The sequence below is a fragment of the Uranotaenia lowii genome, chromosome 3 (genome assembly GCF_029784155.1).
Source record: "Uranotaenia lowii strain MFRU-FL chromosome 3, ASM2978415v1, whole genome shotgun sequence".
NCBI classification, from domain to species: Eukaryota; Metazoa; Arthropoda; class Insecta; order Diptera; family Culicidae; genus Uranotaenia; species Uranotaenia lowii.
Window position 1 is genome coordinate 83,792,440 of NC_073693.1, and position 21,109 is coordinate 83,813,548.

Sequence of the window (21,109 nt, forward strand, 5' to 3'; positions counted from 1 at the left end):
TATTCACGAACAATGTTTTCTAAAAAACAACATTATGTTTTTCAACATTCATTGGTTTAGATTAGCGATAGTAACCATTGACCACGTTAGCGATTTAATTATCGCCGCCAACTTTACAGCAAGGTATTTTGAACTCTGAAAGTATTAACTTATCCTGAAAAAAAAAAACAAAACACTAAAGCTAAGGCCTGTACTCGAAATAAACGCAGCAATTTCTCCAGTGATTGGAATTTTGTTACCAAATTTAGCACATGTAAACACTTCAATACTATGTATTTAACTGAAAATTGGATAAAATTGTATCCACGCAATTAAGTTATTCACAAAAGAAAGTGGTCATTTTGTAGAGTACAGATCTTAAATTAGGTATAATGTGTATTTTTTATTGACCTTTTTACATAAGTGTATCTATAATTTATTTCGATGATAATTTTTGCAACAAAATTTAAACTCATATTCTTAAAAAGAATAACGGATCTGAGCATATTCATTTGAATGAGATATTTTAAATCTGATACACACCAACAAGCAAACGTGATGGGATCATCATTTGTCACATCGCAACTGGGCCAAAAAAAAAAGTGATCGCCGGGGTGAAGATGGACGAGCAAAAGTTATTAACTTGCCAAAAAAAAACACTTCCACAACAACCGGCCGCACACGAAATAATGATCTATTTAAGATTTCCCAATCTGGGTTGTGGTAAGTACATTACATGTTTGTCGCTTGTAGACACGCCAATGATGTCAGCTGTCAAGGAAGCAACTTGTTAAACTACGAAACCGTTTCCAGTAATTGCTGGTGGCTCCAGAGAGTCTAGAGTGATTATGTGTTTTCTGGCTTGAAATGTATGACCACATTTATAGAATATTTAGCCCAGTGAAAACTAGTCTACTGAATCGTTCACAGTTTAGAAGCCATTTCAAAATAGTTGATATTTGTCAAAAGTTGTCCTCCGACCGAAAAGGCAATACCCCCGGCAGTGAATGAATCGATGAGAAATCGCAAAAAAAAAACTTGATTAACAACATCTCAGTTTCAGTATTAGGAAACATTCCACAAAACACACAAACATTCAACGGAGAGGAAATTGGGAGACGCAAAATGCAAATATGAAATTCGAAAACCTTGGCGCGAAATTATTGGTTTGGCATCCTGTCAACCAAATTAGAAGCACATCGGACAAAATGCAGATGAACTGTTTGGAACGGATCGGGCGCGATCTGAGTTTGGCTAATTTTATGATCGGACCAATGATTTACTGACTGCAATTACTTAAAATAAACAAATCCGACAAGCTTAATATGTTATGAATAAATATTCCTGAACATAGTGTTTATTTTGGGTTTAAGCTCAGAGTTGAAATTTTGGGAATCTAAGTCAAGAATCTAGTATTTAGTATTTTAAGCATTGAATTCAATCACTGTTACCAAGAAATTATTTGTTCATAAAATCTAGAATTCCAAGAAATTCCAAAACTAAGACAAACCCATAAATAGCTAGCTAAGCTAATCAGAGCTAGCCTTCTAATAAAAAACAGCCTAGCTGAGATTATTTGTTGATTTACTTAGATTTACAACTTATCATCTGACTACTCCAACGCATTCGAGGTGCTGATTAACGATCGGCTAGAGTGAATTATGTCGATTTGAATGTGGAAAATACTAACTGGGAGAAGAATTTCAACGGGCAGTTGGCATGAATGAAATGAGTGTTATTTATGAGGATAGGAAGGAAGTTTGATCGGCGCTACATGTTTGTTTACAATTTACATGCATCAAAGCATTTGGAATGCTAATGATTTGTTTGTCGGGACAGTATTTCATATACAAATGATGGAAAAACATTGATTCCTAAGAAACTGGTTGAAGGTGAAACAGCTAATTTGAATAATTGATTGATTCTAAAATATAATTTTTGATTCAATTTTCATGCTTTCTATTACAATTCAAACCTAGAATATCTGTGAATTACTGGTTTGTTGATCAACAACGCCAACATCTGTAAATTGGGTACCTTCACCATCTGTTTTCATAAATTCCTCAACGGCTCAACCATTTCATGTTGACAAAAACAGATTGCGCTTCCCTCTTCTCGCCGAAAACAGACGTTTCTTCAAAGAAATCTAACAGCCGATGAAAAATAGCCGCATTTATTCAACTTGAACGCGAAATTCAGTGATGTTTTCTGCTGTGCCGTCGTCATTTTGGTCGTTGTCGTTATTATGTTTGTATCAGACAGGACAGGACCAAATGTCGACGAACTGGCCCAGACGAAAGGTTCAGGTGCAAGGTAAAATTTCGTATCCACTGTCACGACGACGCTTATAACCGTACGTTATTTTTCAGATGGGAGTGGTCGAATCTTTTATGAATGATGCCAAAAAGTTTTCGGCTCGTTTCGTTGGTTTTATGAGGGAAAATAGATCGACGTTGTTTTGATGACTAAGCGGGTTTTTGTGTCTTTATGAAACGAGATCCCTTTCTACAGAAAAAATCATCAAAATAACACTGCAAAACGGATTTATCGATGAAAATAAGTTTTGACGCATATTTTTGTTCTTTTTCTGGGCCCATTTGGATTTTTTTCTTTTTGGAATTCCTATAATTAGAAAAATTAAAAGACTCGAGCGAAATATTGTAAGGATTCGGAGGATTACAATAGTAACTCGGAAAAGTTCCTAAAAGAACTCGAAAGAGTTGCAGAAGCGGCTAAGGAGATTTCTTGAAGATTTAGGGAAGAGACTCAGAAAAGTTCGTGCGAGACTCATGAACGTACCTGGAAAGACTCAGAAGTGCATTTCAAGGTACTTATAGGTGTTTCTGAAGAGACTTAAAAGAGTCCTTAAATGATCTCAAAGGAGTTTCTGGGAATCTAAGCCTAGTTCCTGAAAGGAACTCACACCAATTCCTGAAGAGAAGAGTTTAGCAAAGGAATCAAAACAGAGTTCCTGGAGGAAATCAGAAGATTTCCTAAAAGGGCTCAAAATAGCTCCTAAAATTACTAAGAAAAGTTCCTGAAGAGAATAAGAATAGTTTCTGAAGGGACTCAGAAGAGTTCCTCAAGGGACTTAGCAACTAAGGGACTTAGGAAGGACTCAGAGAGACTCAAAAGAGTTCCTGGAGGGACTCAGAAGTGTTCCTTAAGGGACTCAGAAGAGTTCCTGGAGAGACTCAGAAGGGTTCCTGAAGAGACTAAGAAGAGTTCCTGAAGGGACCCAGAAGATTTCCTGGAGGGACTCAGGATAGTTCCTAAAAGGACTCAAGATAGTTCCTAAAGGAACTCAGAGAGTTCCTGAAGGGACTCATAGAGCTCCTGAAGGAACTCATAGAGCTCCTTAAAGTACTCAGAGAGTTCCTGAAGGGACTCAGAGAGTTCCTGAAGGGACTCAGAGAGTTCCTGAAGGGACTCAGAGAGTTCCTGAAGGGACTCAGAGAGTTCCTGAAGGGACTCAGAGAGTTCCTGAAGGGACTCAGAGAGTTCCTGAAGGGACTCAGAGAGTTCCTGAAGGGACTCAGAGAGTTCCTGAAGGGACTCAGAGAGTTCCTGAAGGGACTCAGAGAGTTCCTGAAGGGACTCAGAGAGTTCCTGAAGGGACTCAGAGAGTTCCTGAAGGGACTCAGAGAGTTCCTGAAGGGACTCAGAGAGTTCCTGAAGGGACTCAGAGAGTTCCTGAAGGGACTCAGAGAGTTCCTGAAGGGACTCAGAGAGTTCCTGAAGGGACTCAGAGAGTTCCTGAAGGGACTCAGAGAGTTCCTGAAGGGACTCAGAGAGTTCCTGAAGGGACTCAGAGAGTTCCTGAAGGGACTCAGAGAGTTCCTGAAGGGACTCAGAGAGTTCCTGAAGGGACTCAGAGAGTTCCTGAAGGGACTCAGAGAGTTCCTGAAGGGACTCAGAGAGTTCCTGAAGGGACTCAGAGAGTTCCTGAAGGGACTCAGAGAGTTCCTGAAGGGACTCAGAGAGTTCCTGAAGGGACTCAGAGAGTTCCTGAAGGGGGGGTAGGGTCTAACGGGTAAAAAAAAATCACCATTTTCACGATTTTTTTCTAGAGCTATCGTTTAAACAAATGTATTCAAATTTTTTCCATTATAGAAAGCATTGTTAGAAGAACATTTAGTAATTTTTTCGTAGAAAAATATTGAAAAATGAGCCGGTGACGGAGCACTTTCGAGGATGCCTTTTAGAAAACAGGATTTGCGGTGGACACTGTATCTAAGCACAGAATCATCCGAAGCCAAAAAATCAGAGCAAAATATTTTAAATATATGTTTTTCTGGACCCCAACTTTTTTATTTTATGAAATTTTTGTGGCTGTTTGAAGTAAAAACTACGATTTTTCACGAAAAAATCCGCCATTTTTTATCTGTAAAATCTCCCCAAAGTTCCTGGAAGAACTCAGAGGAACTCAAAAGAGTTCCTGGGGGGACTTAGAAAAGTTCCAGAAAAGACTTCGAAGAATTTCTGAAAAGACACAGGAAAGTTCCTGGAGAGACTCAGAAAAGTACCTGAAGAGACTAAGAAAAGTTCCTGAAGAAACTCAGAAGAGTTCCTGAAAAGACTCAGTATAGTTACTATAGTACTCAGAAGAGTTCCAGAAGGGCCTCAGAGAGTTCCTGGAGGGACTCAGAAAAGTTCATGAAGGGACTCAGATGAGTTCATGAAGGGACTCAGAACAGTTTCAGAAGGGATTCAGAAGAGTTTCTGAATGGACTCAGTAGTTCCTGGAGAAACGCAGAAGAATTCCTGAAAGGACTCTGGAAAGTTCCTGATTCGACTCAGGAGAGTTCTTGATTGGACTCAGGAGAGTTCCTGAAGGGACTCAGAAGAGTTTCTGAAGGGACTCAGAAGAGTTTCTAAAGGGACTCAGAAGAGTTCCTAAAGAGACTCAGAAAAGTTCCTGATAAAACTCAGATGAGTTTCTGAAGGGATGCAGTAGAGCTCCTGAAGGGACTCACAAATGTTTCTGAAGGGACTTAGAAAGTTTCCTGAAGATACGCAGAAGATTTCCTGAAGGGAATCTTGAGAGTTCCTGAAGGGACTCAAGAGAGTTTTTGATTGGACTCAAGAGATTTCCTGATTGGATTCTGGAAAGTTCCTGAAGGCATTTAGAAGACTTCCTAATTGAGATCAGGACAGGACAGACTCAGAAGAGTTGCCAAAGGAAATTGAAAGCAGTCATAAAAAAAAATTAAAATATCCTTAAAAGAGTGAGAAGACTTTTACGGCAAAGCCGCAACCAACGGGGATGAAGGGACCAAGACGGCACAAAGCCGCTGAAGCTCCCGAATCCGAGGTGGCCGCCGACTCTATTACATTGGTCTAGGTCTGCCGAGGCTTCCTAGGTCTGCGTGAAACCTAGGGGTGATCCCTTAGCCTCGTCCGCCACGCGACAGCATGAAGGACAATATGTTTTTCAAGTTCGGATACCAAAACGATTTTTAAATGGACCATGGTTAGCATTTTATCAATTAAAGTACCCAAACCTTAATGTGAGGGTAAAAATTTAAGGCTAAAAACCCTCTTTGAATAAAGATACAACAACAACAAAAACAACAACCCAAACCTTAAGGGGGGGGGGGGTAGGGTCTAACGGGTATAAAAAAAACACGATTTTCACAATTTTTTTCTAGAGCTTTCGTTCAAACAAATGTATTCAAATTTTTTGCATTATACAAAGCATTGTTAAAAGAACATTTAGTAATTTTTTCGTAGAAAAATATTGAAAAATGAGCCGGTGACGGAGCACTTTCCAGGATGCCTTTTAGAAAAACAGGATTTGCGGTGGACACTGTATCTCAGCACAGAATGATCTGAATTCAAAAAATCAGAGCAAAATATTTTTAATAGATGTTTTTCTGGACCCCAACGTTTTTATTTAACCTAAAAAATTTTTCATGAAATTTTTGTGGCTGTTTGAAGTAAAAACTACGATTTTTCACGAAAAAATCCGCCATTTTTCACCTGTAAAATCTCCCCAAAGTAAAAAAAAAACAAAAAAGAAAAACGTTGGGGTCTGGTATTTTATATGTAGAAAATATGTTCCAAATTTGAAAAGAATCGGATAAGTAGTTTTCAAATGACGATGTCCACGGACTTTAAAAATGTGCTTTCGAGAAAAACGCGTTTGAAGTTTCTGCTCTTGCTTTCTTGCAGTATTAGATAGGAGGAGTTAAAGGACTATAATTTCTACAGTTTTGCTTCAATTGATTTGAAAATTTGACACAACATTCTTGAAATGTTTTACAATAAGAAAATAAAAAAATAAAAAAATCGATTTTTTGAAAGTGTTAGACCCTACCCCCCCCCTTAAACAAAACACAATATTGGTTCGAAAATAATATTAGTTGAGAACTTTCAAACAAGAGGTTTCATTTGATAAGTAATTTTCAAAAATTTAATTTTGAATCATATGATATTTACAAGAATTCATTAGATTCAACAACAGAAAAATAAAAAATAAATACAAGACGAAAAAATCTGGATTTGTGCCATTCTGGGAAATGTTCTATTCTTGAGGAGGAAAATTCTGGAAAATGTTCCATTCTGGGAAAATAAATGCATTCTGAGGATTTTTTTGTGGGAAATGGTACATTCTGGGGTTTGATTTCGGGTATTTGTCATTCTGGGTAAAAGTCATTCCGGGCAAAAGTTTTCGGATAAATGGGATACAATCACCTTGAAGATCTATTGAGGTAGCTTAAAAAAATCGTGAAGAGGCTCTCAAACGTTCTGGAATAAAATAAATAATGGTTTCTGGAGGGATTAGGGAGAGTTTCTGTCAGAGTTCTAAAAGAAACTCAAGAGAATTCATGAAAAGAATAAGGAATTTGAACTTGTTCATAAGACTCAAGAAAGTTTTTCGAGGGACCTATGAGACTTTCTAAAAGTTCTTATAGGACTCATGAAACTTTCTAAAGGGACTTTTAATAATGATTTTTTAAGAGAATAATAAAAAATCTGAAAGGATTAAAATCGTAAGCGTACATTTGATCTTCCAGGCTTCGTAAAAAATACAAAAATACTATCCCAATCACCCCTTAGCATGTCCCAGATCTTCATCTCAATACTATGTCTCCATTTTAAACGATTGTTTACGAATTCTCGGCCGGTGAGAGTGATTTGTAAAGTTTACTACCAATGGATCAAGGTTCGGCCACGTTCGCTTCAAGGAATTTGTTTGGAATGATTTACGACTTCATTCCGCGACACAAAATACTAGAACATGCGGCGTCGATCCGTTCGATCTATACGATCGACCAGGAATTTCATCTCTAGCAAATGTTTCAAAAAGAAAGTAAACTCTGAAAAAAAATGTTTTCTCATACTTTTTTTGTAAAATCAAACTCATTTCCAGCTTTTTTCCAAAAAGCTACAGTTTCAATGAAATTAAATTTGCCTTGAAAATTTTGATCACTCATACCCTTTTCAAATCTGATCATGTTCGTTAGCTTAGTGAATAAATATAAATACGCGAACGGCGCTCAACCAAACAATGAGTGCGAACATCGTTGGATTTCCTTGGCCTTAACATTTGATTAAATGGTGTGAAAACCGTGAAAAATCTGTCAGATCAATTTGTTGGCCTCGTCCGGGTGGAAAAGCGTGTCCCTTTTTTTTCATTCGAGAATAGCGGGGGACACAATTTGGCGCCAAGTCACGTGATACGGGACGCATTGCAACAGCAACATCACAATCACAGATCTACTGGTTCCGATTTTGAATTGCGGCTTGATGATTCATGCTGGCGATCGTTTGAGATTTTTTATAATGAAAGAACACTGACCGTCGTTGTCATTTTGCTTTAACTTACCTTCCTCAACAGGAAAACAGCAGCTCATGAATGTAAGTGCCGAGTGGAGAAACATAAAAAGTGTGACCCAGATTCGGTGGATTTGGTGTCGGAATGTTGTAAAAATAAAACTGACCACACAAAGTGGCACTTTGGTTTTCGTTTCGTTGATAAACATTGACATGTTGCAATTACATAATGATTTTTTTATTTCAAAATTTGGCTCTGGAAATGAAAAAAAGTTAAATAACAAAAAAATCGAATGTACTAATGCCAAATTACTGAAAATCAACCCATCTGTCTTTGGGAAACGTCATTCTTTTGTGTTGAGATAAGAAAACGAAAATCTGAGGGGAAGTCTGAATGTAAACAGACAATTTTAATTTTTTTTTGCTTAGCCTTTTCAATACTGAAGCAAAAAGAAAGCTAGTCCAAACCATTCTCTACAAAGACCTGACTCTGACCTGCTTTTTTTGGTGGGCTGGATTGAGACTCGTTGAGCGATTTGCGTACCAAAACATACCTACTGGCCGTGTATGGGCGTTTCAGAGATTATTTTTAAAATCTTAATTAACGAGTCGTACTGACGACAGATTGGATCGGTAATTTGGATATTGTACTGTACACATGTTTGGACCAACCAAAACACGCTGATCGGTCGTTGACTTGAAAGAAAGTCTGCTTGCCAAGCATACTGTTGAAACGGAAGATTTTTTGCAGAAAAAACGATCTGGCAGTATCCCAAATCGAGTGGAACGAAATTTGGCTCAATGTAGGTACTTGCCTGTGATATCATTTGAACGACGCAATGGAGCCAGATGACTACTAAAATATGTACGTCAGATAAATTTTGAAATATAGAGAAAAAAAATTTAAAAAACAACCAAAAAGCTTTCATTTATAAGTCAGTTTTATTTTCAACAACCATATAATATATGTAAGACATTTAGATAAAATAAATCCATGTTCTATAGCTCTGGTTCACAATCTAAGTTTAATAACAATACAAAAATTAAAACTTGAAAACGAATTTCCAGCACGATTGCAACTTGTGATACCTTAGTTTCTACAAACGTATCTAAGAGAGTGACTCAAAATTGCAACATGTCTGGGATTCTGGGGATTCAACTTTCTAATGGCAGCTAAAGGTGAGAGAAACAATTTTTTATATGAGAGCCTTCAAAAATGATGTCTACAGGTTCCACTAATTCATTTTTTAAAAAAAGCTTTCAACTATTCTAGAAACTCCTAAATTCCAAAAAAATTAAATGAAATAGTTCAACTGAAAATCAATTGGATGCAATCGAAAGTATTGTTGTTTTTCTTGTCGTTACCTAGGTTTCTAAATAACATGTGTTGGTGTGAGTGAATTTATTTATTTATTTTGACAACGATCAAACATATTCTGACAACGTGCCCACAATATCAACACATACGACAGATTTGCCACCTTCCGCCTAGTATGCGGGAGATGCTTTCGAACTGTCCACAGGAAGAGACCAACATATTGGACTTCCTCCGCAAAACAGATCTATATCACAAAATATGAATGAGAAGAATGACCCAAATGGGTTAAACACCGTACGAATCGAGGAAGAATGACCTTAATGGGTTAAATTCCTATAAAAAAGGAAAAAAAAAAAAAAAAAAAAAAAATTTATTTTGATTTCGATTTTCAGAACGCATATGTGTGTGATTTCTCAAGTACACTTTGTAGTGCACAATGTGTGAGTTTCTTTAGCTTTCAGTTTTACGAATTACTGTGCTCCTAGTGCATAAAATGTAATCGTTTACTAGATAGCAAAAATTTGACATAAAACCAATTCAAAACGATAGTTTTATTTTCGTAAGATAGATTTGCGTAGAACATTTTTCGTTTTTTTTTCAACAGTTGTTGTTTTTTGATTCGTTTAGTGATGGGCGTTAATTTTTTTTTTTTTTTTTTTTTTTTTTTTTTTTTTTTTTTTTTTTTTTTTTTTTTTTTTTTTTTTTTTTAAACGAACACACACATATAGGATCTCAGTGAAACTTCGTGTTTCTTTGAAGAGATCTAATTTTTTTTACTTAACTCTAAGGCGTACATCTTTCAAGGATATTATGGCTAGCATCTTACAAATGCTAAAACCACCAGACCACAGAAAGAGTACTATATGTGCCGTGATCGGGATTCGATCTCATGGACTCTGGCTTAGAAGACTGGAACGCTATCCTCTAGGCCACGACCGGCGGCAAATTAGTAGGATTGTTCCTTTTCAAATATCTTTCAAATTTTGTTATTTCAATTATAATCGAAGTTTATCTTGAACTTAAAATTCATGGGTTCTGAAGTTCTTTTTTTATAGTATAAGAGGTGTTATTTAAGTTTCAGTTAATTCAAACTGCAAAATTATAAATTAAAAATCAACTTCACTATCAAGGAATATTTAAAGAATGTAGTGTCGAGTCAGCCCTGCTTTAGTATTAGTACACACTGCGACGTCACAATCACGAAAAATCTGGTAATTTACTAGAAAATTTTCCTTTTTCGTTGATAATTTGAAGAATTTGCTGGAAATGTTCCACTTTTAATACCTGTTATTCTAGAAGGATTCTTGCTCTTCAAGATTGGTACGAAAAAAGATGGATTTTCGAGTAATTTTTGTATAAAATAGACCATCGAAGTTCGAAAAAATTGTGGATTTTTCCTACTCAAATTTGCAAAACTTTAAAATTAGTTCAAAGTCTTCCATGAAAATGATCAAGTCAGTGCAGTTTAAGATCCTTATTACAAAAAAGTTATCAAAAAACAAACTTTTATATAAAACCACAATTATTTATTCGCATTTTAGTAAATCGAGTTAACAATAATCAATTGATGTTAATTGTTCTACATAAGAATTGAATATGGTAAACCGATTGGATAAAAATCATGAGAATCAGTTGAACACGCAATAACTACCAGCTACACCTTTTAAAAGTAGATTTTATCTTCGTTTTTGAACGTTTTAGCTTCAAGATGACATTGCGTTCATTATTAAAATGAGAAACAAACATAATGCAATCTTCGAAGGACCAGAAAATTTCATAACATAGTGAAATAGAGGTCTTACAACACAATCAAAATGAAATTGGAATTCATTTTCGTTCTAAAACATGTTTTTCTTTGAAATTTCTGCCATTCGCATATAAATTTTCGATACATTCGTTTATGTGACGTCACAAAAAAAATCCAATATGGCTCTCGACACTACCTTATTTAAATATTCCTTGCTTCACTATGAAAATTAAAAAATAAATGTTTCTTAATTTTTATTGATTTAAAAAACTTCTGATTTTTTATAATAAATTTAGATATCATAATTTAAAACTCTTTTTGCATTTGATAACAACATTCATTTCGTTCATGCTAATTGTTGCAAATTGTTGCAATTTGTGAAGCAGGTGTGGAATTTTGATCATTACCATTCTAAATGCATAGAATTCTCTCTCGATTTCAATGTCTTGGATTTTTTCGATTATTTCAATTTCCTTCAATTTCTTCCATCTCAATACCCCTCATGTTTTTAAGTCCATTTTTTTACAACAAGATCTTTTAACCAGATAATGTATTACAAGATCTTTTTAATGTAGTGATCTCTCTGAATTAAAAAATGTCACCAATAACTGAAAGGACATCAGATAACTTGTCGCTTCTAGGGCCTTAATCGCCAAATAGATTGGGCTCCTGTGAAATCTAGGACAAAACACGTCGAAAATGGGTCCAAGAAATTTGAAATTTCTTATTTGATATCGAATCAGATGAAAGTCGAATTTGAGCAAGACATCTTCGAAGTAGTTGTTAAAAAGAACGATGATCTTTAACATTAAGCATTAAAAACTTTAAACCACACAATCAGGCAAGTCAACCCCATTTTTTTATTTCCAAAAAAAGGGCAAATCTGAACAAAATCTAGATCAAAAACATACAAGAGGAATGTGAAAGAAAACAACTTGAATTTCAAAGCTTTCATCGAATTACAGCAGCAGTATTAAAATCGTATCTCAGGACTTAACAAAAATGTATGATCATTTTTAAATTGTTTAAAAATCGTTTTTCAACGAACAATCATGAAATTAAAAAAATAGGGTATTTCTATACCTATGGTTTAGCAAATAATTTTATTTAAATCGGGCTTCCCGGCCAGATTTGGCTTTTATTGAATTTTTATTGGATTTATGTGCAAGCCTAAATATTTTAATAAAATCTAGAATGAACGAAAATTAAAGTATAAAGCGATACTTGTCAGCATTCTCCAGTGCGATCTACAATGAAAGATACACGAATACACCTAAGATATTCAGCTGAAACCATAAGCTTTTGATGATTGCGTAGCGTTTTCAACATTACTTTTGGATATTTTATAAATTATCCCAAATTATCCGAAAAAAAAACGAGAAATTTGACAAGTCTGTTGCCGTGAACTGGGGCAACATGCAACAATTTTCAACTTCAATGGCTTCTAAAAAACTGATGTTCGCAATTAATCCTAGCCCTTATGCATCAAATGTTTTAAGGATGATGGGAGATCAAGTTGGCGTAGTTAAAACAAAATTTGCTTTCTTCAGTTATTTTTAATTTTCTAAAAACATGCGATTTCCACCCTCCTTAGAAAATGGGGTAACTTGCAACAAACTTTGTTTTTAATGAAAAATCTTATGAACACGTACGAAAATTTATAGTTTTTCATATATTTGCGATGCCCTGAAAACCATTACGCATGAAAACACCAATTGCAGTAGTTTTTGGGTCTCTAAAAACTCATTTTCATATTTTTTCTGAAAATAAGGATGCCGCATACATTTAGGGGTTAAATAATACTACGAAAAATTCTAAAAGCTGAAATCATAAAAATAAATGTTTGAATAAATGAAATTTCAATGTTTACAAACGCGTGATGCAAAACGTTCATATTCCAACACATGGAAACGAGATTTACAAAGTATTTCTTTGATTTGCATTTTGTTGCATTCAACCCCAGACACCTAACTGAAGTTTAAAAATATTGATTTAAAAAAATTGGGTGATTGTTCGAAAAATATTTTCATACCAACAATGTTGGTATAACATGAGGAAACCAGTATAAAGTTTGTAGGTTATTTTATCAAGCCGATCCGTCATACTGGGTAAAGTTTTTTTCGGCATAAAAAAATATTAAACTTTGTACATTTATTGCTCAATTTTTCAAATTTTATGTAAAAATAAAAAAACTTAAAAAAAACTAGCCTAAGATGTGAGAAATTATGTCACCATCATTTTGTAATCATTAAAAATTAACTTTATTACAATACGTTAAATTAAAAATTGATTCGATGTGGTGTTATATAAATGTTGCATCGAACCCTGCTGTTGCATGATGCCCCGTTTGACGGTATTGTATAAATTTAAAAAATAAATATTCGGCCTATTCGGCCTATTCGGCCGAACACTTATATAGCTCAACTATTCGGTGAGCCGTATGTTCGGCCTAACGGTTTTTGGGCGGTGTTCGGCCGACCGAATATTTGGTACATCTCTTCTATGTTTGTTTGTTTTCCATATTTTTTTTAACGTTTGAAGTCAGATTTCCAAATAGAGATTGTGATTCCCAAGTTTTGCAATTAGAACTTTGAAACATACTTTTCTAATTTCTAATTCTAGCACCGGGCTTGTGATATAGCTCAGTTGGCAAGTCAGTTACTTCCTGAGCTGATGTCCGTTAGTGCGAGCCCAATAGTAAACATCAATCACAGTAGTACCGGATAAGATTTTCAATGACTGTCCGCCACCTGCATCATTGCTAGCTCTATTCGTAAATTTATCCAACGGGGCTTGCCTAGTTGGATAATTTCGTCGAGTGCTGAAAAGCTCAATCTTACAACAAGTGGCATACACAATTTTATGCAAATGCGGAAAATTGCTTCGAAAATCCATTGATTGAATTACAAGAAATGCATCTTAACAAATAACTACGATCAAGTAGGTAGATCGTGGACTATATTGCCTCAGGAAAAAATCAGTAGGTAACGAAAATATTAACGATACTGTTTTTAGTATCTAAAAGTTAACTTTTTAGTACTGAATTACATAAAAAACAATTATATTAGCGATTCAAAAATTTAAATTTGTTTTTCTTTCAATTGTTGCCTTTTTCAATATAAAAAAACTCTACTGAATTCTAAAGAAAATCTTTTTAAAACTTGACTAAAACAGAGGACAAGTTTTTTGGTAATGATAGGGTCAACTGAGATTATTATGAACAAAGATCATTCTTTTTTGTATTTTAATCAGTCCATAATTACACAGGTGAATATGTGGTAATATTGAACACTGTTGAGATTTTTATTAAGCAATATTTTTTGGCGTTGGCAATATTTCTAAAGGAATCTTAACACTACGTCTAGATGGGATTTGTGATTTTTCAAAAGTTACCCTTAACTTGAAACAAGGGGCAATTCTAAAAATTCCTCTGTGAATTAGTAGGATAAGTTTTAAGCAAAAATTCATATTACACTGGAAGGTGCGTTTAAAATGGACAATAAAAGTATGAAAAACCTTGAACTTTTGGCCAGGAAAACAAGAGAAAAACGTAGAATTTCAAAATGAAAAAGATGTGGCCATCCTGAAGAAATAACTTACAGTAAATATGACCTGTTTTATCTATAATCAGGATTCACGGATTATTAACGCTTTGGCATACTAATCATAAGATTTAGAATGTGTTAGCCCAAGTAACACAGATTATGCCAACTAGCATTAGGAAGTTTTATTATGGTTTAATTATGGCATTTTTTTGTGCAGCTCGTTTTATGACGGTTTTATTATGGTCATGCAGAATGCTTATATTTTTTTTCGACCATATGTTTGCAGATGGTTTTGAAAACGCTAATAAAACTTTTATTAAACATACTGTTTTAGTTATTTTGAAAGAGTTATGAATGCTTTTTTAAAACTATAATAAAACACAAACTTAGAAGTTTGCTTCAAGCTTTCTTTTGCATGTTCTATAATAGCACTCAGTGCCTGATTATTAAACCGCCATAAAACTTAGTGACAGTTCTCGATCAAAATGTCAAAACAGGACACGCTCAGATTAGATAGCACATATTTGAATTGGAACTCCCATTTTTACACATTTTTGGTAAGTTATGCGTGTTGGTTTTGAGTTTAAATTTAAAAAATACATCTTTGAAAACTTGAAATCACCGAAAGTGGTATGAATATCTTTACAATATGAGTATTGAGTGAAAGGGCCCAAATAGTAGGAATTAATTCAAGATGGCGGCTTCCTCTTTTATTTTCAAAGCTGTAAATTACTGAAAATATCGTGAAACCTTCACAATATGGTTATAAGGTGAAAGTAATAAACGAGTAGAAGTCAAATTTCGTTGCCCGTCGCCATCTTAAATCCAAGATGGCGGCTACCACTCAACTTAAAAATACTGTAAATGACTGAAAATCGCATAAAACCTATATTATAGGGGTATAAGTTAAAAGAAATCAACCGGTAGAAGTTGAATTATGCTATGTTACGCCATCTTGAAATCCAAGATGGCGGCTTCCGCTAAACTTCAAAATGTAGTGAATGACTTAAAATGACATGAAACCCAAATTGGTAGTGGGTGAAGGGGTTTACGAGTAGTAGTCGAATATTGCTATCTTACGCCATCTTGAAATCCAAGATGGCAGCTTTCTATAAACTTAAAAAATGCTCTAAATCATTGAATATCGCATGAAACCTCCAAAATATGGATATTTGTCAATTGGGATAAGCTATAAAAAGTTTATTTTTGCATTCTGACGCTATCTTGAAATCCAGGATGGTGGCTTCAGCTGAACTTAAAAATACTGTAAATGAATGAAAATAGCATGAAACTCCCAAATATATTGCATTGGGTGCTAAGGCTAAATGATAGAAGTCAAATATCTCTTTTCGCGTTTCTCTGAAAATCTGTAAGTGACTGAAAATCCCACAAAAACCACCACAATAAAGACCCCGTTCGTTTTTGGCAACATTCGATTTTGGAAACATCGAATTTGGCACATGTGCCAAAATCAGACGGTTAACAGAAACAACATAACCTTATAGTTTTCGCTAGAATAAGACCAATACAATTTAGACATAATAGCATGATAGGAATAAAAGAATTACATAAATGGCAAAAAAATCAAAAACTATAAACAAAACAAGAAAAGTTCTAAATGCATTAGAAACATAATGAAAAAATAATAAAAGTGATTTAAAATGGTCTAAATTGTTTTAAAATAGTAGTTTTAATGTAGTATTACGTGAAAAAAAGTTGTGTTCAAGCGATTTTCATTGATTAACAGCATTTTAAATTCAGTGAAGCTGCCATCTTGGATTCCAAGATGGCGTCGGAAAGAAAAAAAAATCGACATCTTCTAGCTTAGCCTTTTCATTCCATACTCGTATAGCGGTGATTTAATGCGACTTTTTGTCAGCATTAAGCATTAAAAGTTGAGCGGATGCCGCCATCTTGGATTTCAAGATGGCGTCGGATAGCGAAATTCGACTTCTACTCGTTTAGCACTTTCACCCGATACCCATTTTGTTGGGGTTTCATGCGATTTCAAGTCATTTACACCATTTTAAAGTTCAGCGGAAGCCGCCATCTTGGATTTCAAGATGGCGTCAGACAACGAAATTTAACTTCAACTCATGATTTATTCCACGGGTCATTGAATACCAATCCCTTTTCATTCAAAAAGTCTGTCCTCATTTACTGTACTAATGATTAACAACTCAGAAATGAGGAACTCAACCTTAGCGTGTAATTGGTTTGCTTGCGAGAGAAACGTCAAATCGTAGCTTTTTTTGGGGTCATCATTAAACCATAATAAAACTATGAATTGACTCACGCCATGTTGGTTGCAAAATCGAAGGGTACAAAATGACGCCATGTTGATGGATTCACAATGCCAGCATTGGAAATTTTTTTTTCAGGCCTTTTTTCCATCAATCCCATCATGATTGACCATCAGATTTGACGAGGCGCATTTATTTTAAGATACTATTTCATATACATTTTACCTAAAATCTTGACTGGCAGTAGAAAAGACGCTCATTATATGGGTAAAACATTGGTTTTTTAGCTATTAATTTTACCAGATTCATATCTGAATAATGCAATCATCATTCATCAACCATTACGGTTGCTGGAAAAAATAAAAAAAAAAACTCCGAGAACTGACAGAACCGAAAAAAACAAAAATTTCTAACATGTTTTATAATAGCTTTTTAAAAGCTTTGGTGACCAATATTGATGACTAACAATGATTGGTCATGATGACGTTACCAGGATAGGGCCAAATAGCCTAATTTTGGCTTTATTAGAGTCCAGGTGATGTTATAGAATGTACTTTAGCTTTTTATGAAGATTAATGCTATGGTCCAAACGACATTTTGCTGACCATAATAAAGCTAAAATTGTTACTTGGGAGGGGACAGGAAAGTTTCCAGCTAGACCCCAACACACCTTGGTTTCCCTAATCGAACACAACTTCTCAAAAACATTCAAGACGAGGCTCTAGGGAATCCAAACATTGGGTCATTAAATACTCGATTCCACACTCAAAAGGGTTTCGAATAATTTCACAATGCAAGAAATTAAAGATTTTCCGAGGTGCAAAGAATAAAAGAGCTAATTTTGATTATTAAGGTGTCCTGAATCGAAATATGTATTAACTATTGAAATTAAAATAATTCCATAAATTTAGTAAAAGTCGCTTGTAATCGCTAATTGAAATCGCTTAATGTTGCGTAAAAGATATACACAATACAAATTTTGAATTTATTTTTAAACATTATATTGATTAGAAAGGTGATACTGCAAAATGAAACGGATAGATGCAGTTTTCGAATGAATTTTGTAAAGCTTGTGTCCAACTCATCTTCGTCAGTTTATTTAGAAAAGACCGAAGGAAAAACATTTGAATCAATATTAAATTTTTGGATATTTTTTCCCAATGAAAAAAAAAGCAGCGAAGACACCTTAGCGTTAAAATAAAAGCAATCTCACAATAACAAGCAAGAAAGACAAAAAAAATCGTCGAAACATCAAGAATTCCAAAAAGAAAGTTGTTTGTTTGAAATCCAAGAACGAAAAAATAGTCACAAATAGAATATTAAACAACACTAACGATCGATAACATAGACCTAATTTGAATCAATTTTCATCAAAATACACTCATTCATGAAATTTTACTTTCTCCATCAATGAATGGAATTTTTTTTTATCCATACTCAATGTATGCATAAATACGGTACTTTGATCTAAGGGTAAAGACAACTCGAAAAGAGTTCTTCGCTTTTTTCTATGATTCCAGTGGATTCTTGTAGAATCAATCTATAAAAAAAATAAAAACTTGGTCGAAATCAAGGATTTGAATCTGAATGACGATGAAACTATGATTTATTCGTCCCATCGATCAGTTTAGCATTATTCAGTTAGCAGAACTGAAAATTAGCAAACCTTATTCGATAGCTTTGGAAAAATTCGCTAACAGTTCGCTGAGTTCGCTAACCAAAAGATTTATAGTTACACCAGTTGACAATGATTGATTTCACTCAAGTCTGAAAAATTTTCAAACTTAAACGAAAGACGGAAAACTATGCAAATAATAATAATCATCAATGTTATATTGCCAACACTAGAGGTATAAATATTAAGAAATAATCTTGATTTTTTCAGAAAAACATAAGTGGTACTATTCTAATTTCGGACTTTTTTTTCATATTATTGGTCCTCAACGCGAATTCCTTTATCCAAAAAATTCAACGTATGCTATGATTCATCTGTTGAACAATTTAAAACTAGTTGTATTTGGAAGAAAATCTTAGTGATATTTGATATTCAATAAGCAATACACATTGTGGTAGGTTCTAGGTACTATTCTTGTTTCGCTCTCTGTATGTATGTTATCTTATGGAATAGTAAAGAAACTTTTTGTTTTAGATTTTCATTCAATGAGATAGCATCCTTCCAGAAAGAATTCACGTGGCCCGTGAGTGAGGCGCGTGTTTTTAGAGACAACCAATTTCAGAAACACAGAAAGGGCCACAATTTGGAGCGGGGGCCAAAGGATTTATCTCAAATAATCCACAGTTTTCAACCTATCCAAATTTTTACTACATTCTAGGCAAGTAAGCAATTATCAAATCAAAGGTGCACATTACAGGAAGACTACAATCTTGGAAAAAATAGTCAACCATGCCTTAGAGGCCAAGATCGGGTACATTTACCCTAGTAATTAATACATAGAACATGCATTGCAGATATTTATACGACCATGTGATGAAAAAGTCAAAAGATACAGGGAAAAGGGGAGGAACGAAGCGTGGAGCTCCCTGGTTCGAAAGGCCAGACGGTTCGAACGGTTCGGATGGTACAGACAGTTTGAAAGGTTTGAACGGTTCGAAAGATTCGAACGATTTGGTTTGGACGGTTTGGACGATTCGAACGGTTCGAACGATTCTGACGGTTCAGACGGTTTGGCGGGTCGAGTATTTTAGACCGTTCTAACGGTTCGGATGGCTCGGGCGGTTCAGACGGTTCAGACGACTTGATCCGTTTATGAACGGTTAATTGAAATGCGAGCGGTTTTGCTTTGAGACAATCCATAAAACCGTTCCATAAACACGAACTGCATCTCTGATTACGCAACGTCTTTCCGTCGTCGAAATCATTAAGTTAATCCAAGATGGTCGACAAAAGAAGCACCCAGCATTCGCTTTCCTGCAATCATAACAACAGCGTTGAAAAGAAGCACTTTTAGATGCTGTTATTAGTGTCGAAGAGTAAACTTTTCAACACTGAATGGCAAAGAGGAAATTTTTAAATTAAGAAAAAACATGATAAACGTTATTTTGTTAGAGCACTTTTTGGTCGTTCAACCCCCTACAAATCGTACACTGTTCGGAATTCAACTTAAAATTAGGGCTCAGTTCCTGAGCCCTTACAGAGTCACTGAGGTACACAGAAATTTATACAGGTTGTTACAGATTCTTGAAAAAGTAACGATTGCTCCGTTTTCGAGAAGCTAGCTTTACACGAGGGTCCAAACATGTGAGTTTTATACATCACGAAGATTTAGTCTTATGTAGAATTTAGATCTCATGAAGTTTCACTGAGACCCTATATGTGTGTGTTCGTTTAAATTCAAACCAGAATGCATCTAGCATTAACCATTCCTGAGATATAGCATCGAAAAAACTATAAGCGATATTCCACTTTTCATAAAAATAAAAAAAAATATGTATTATAACTTTGACAATTTTGGATCCAAAAATTACTAAACTTTTAATTGAGGATTAGCGAAAATCGTGCCAACCGTGTAACTGCAGCTCTTATTTACTAGGCAACGTCACCTACGAGTGAAAAACAACTTGCTGCCTCAAATACATTGTATAAATGTATGCATTTATACCGTCAGATCGTCAAACAGAGAGCAAATAGTCCGGGGAAAATCTAAATATTCCACGCCAATAAACTCCCCAAACTTATAGCTTTGTTAAATTTCGCGAAGAAAAATAATCTACCACTTCTCACATTTGTTTCAAACTTCTCTTGCAGACATCGCGCCGGCCTTCCCGTACAGGAATGTCCAGCTCAAGCAGGAAGTGGACCCGCGGCAGCAGTTCGACATCCTGCCGGAACTGGGCCGGGGCACTTTCGGAACGGTGTTTCTGTGCCGGGAACGGAACACTAATCTGCAGCTGGCGGCCAAAATCGTCCCGTACAAGAAGAAGAAAGACCGAGCCGACGCCATCCAGGAGATCGACATCATGAGCTGTCTGCATCATCCACGGCTCATTCAGCTGTACGACGCGTTCGATTACGAGAACAAAATATATGTGATATTAGAGCTGTGAGTTTGAGTTGATTCGGTTGGAAGGCAATGACAATGAGAGATCATGTCCCTCCATAGGATGCGGTAAAATCGAAGGAAAACTCGGGCGGAAAATGTTTAATGGATTTTGCGATTTTCCTCTTCCATTCGCAGAGTTCAAGGTGGAGAGTTGTTTGAGCGAGTTATAGACGATGACTTTGTGCTGACCGAGAAAGCGTGCGCCGTCTTCATGAGACAGATCTGCGAGGGAATGGAGTATATTCATAGCCAGAATATCATTCATCTGGACATGAAGGTTGGTCTTGTTTTTTTTTTTTGGTTTTTGTTTGCCTCTCATCCGCGTTTTTATTGAAACGTGACATCGGCGCAATATTATCTTGGATTTAGGCATCGTGGCGTCTTGAAGTGTTCAATGTGGATGGATCACTTTATGTTCTAGTAAAATTTTGTCACTC

At 35.3% G+C, this 21,109-nt stretch overlaps 1 protein-coding gene across 1 annotated transcript in view; it reads left to right on the forward strand.

The window, feature by feature from the left end:
- LOC129754778 (myosin light chain kinase, smooth muscle-like) overlaps positions 1-21,109 on the forward strand; it is a 66,998-nt gene that overhangs the window by 19,781 nt on the left and 26,108 nt on the right. The window contains exons 2-3 of the mRNA XM_055751014.1: positions 20,378-20,672; positions 20,808-20,949. Of these exons, the coding sequence (XP_055606989.1) occupies positions 20,378-20,672; positions 20,808-20,949 (437 nt within the window). The remainder of the gene's footprint in view (positions 1-20,377; positions 20,673-20,807; positions 20,950-21,109) is intronic.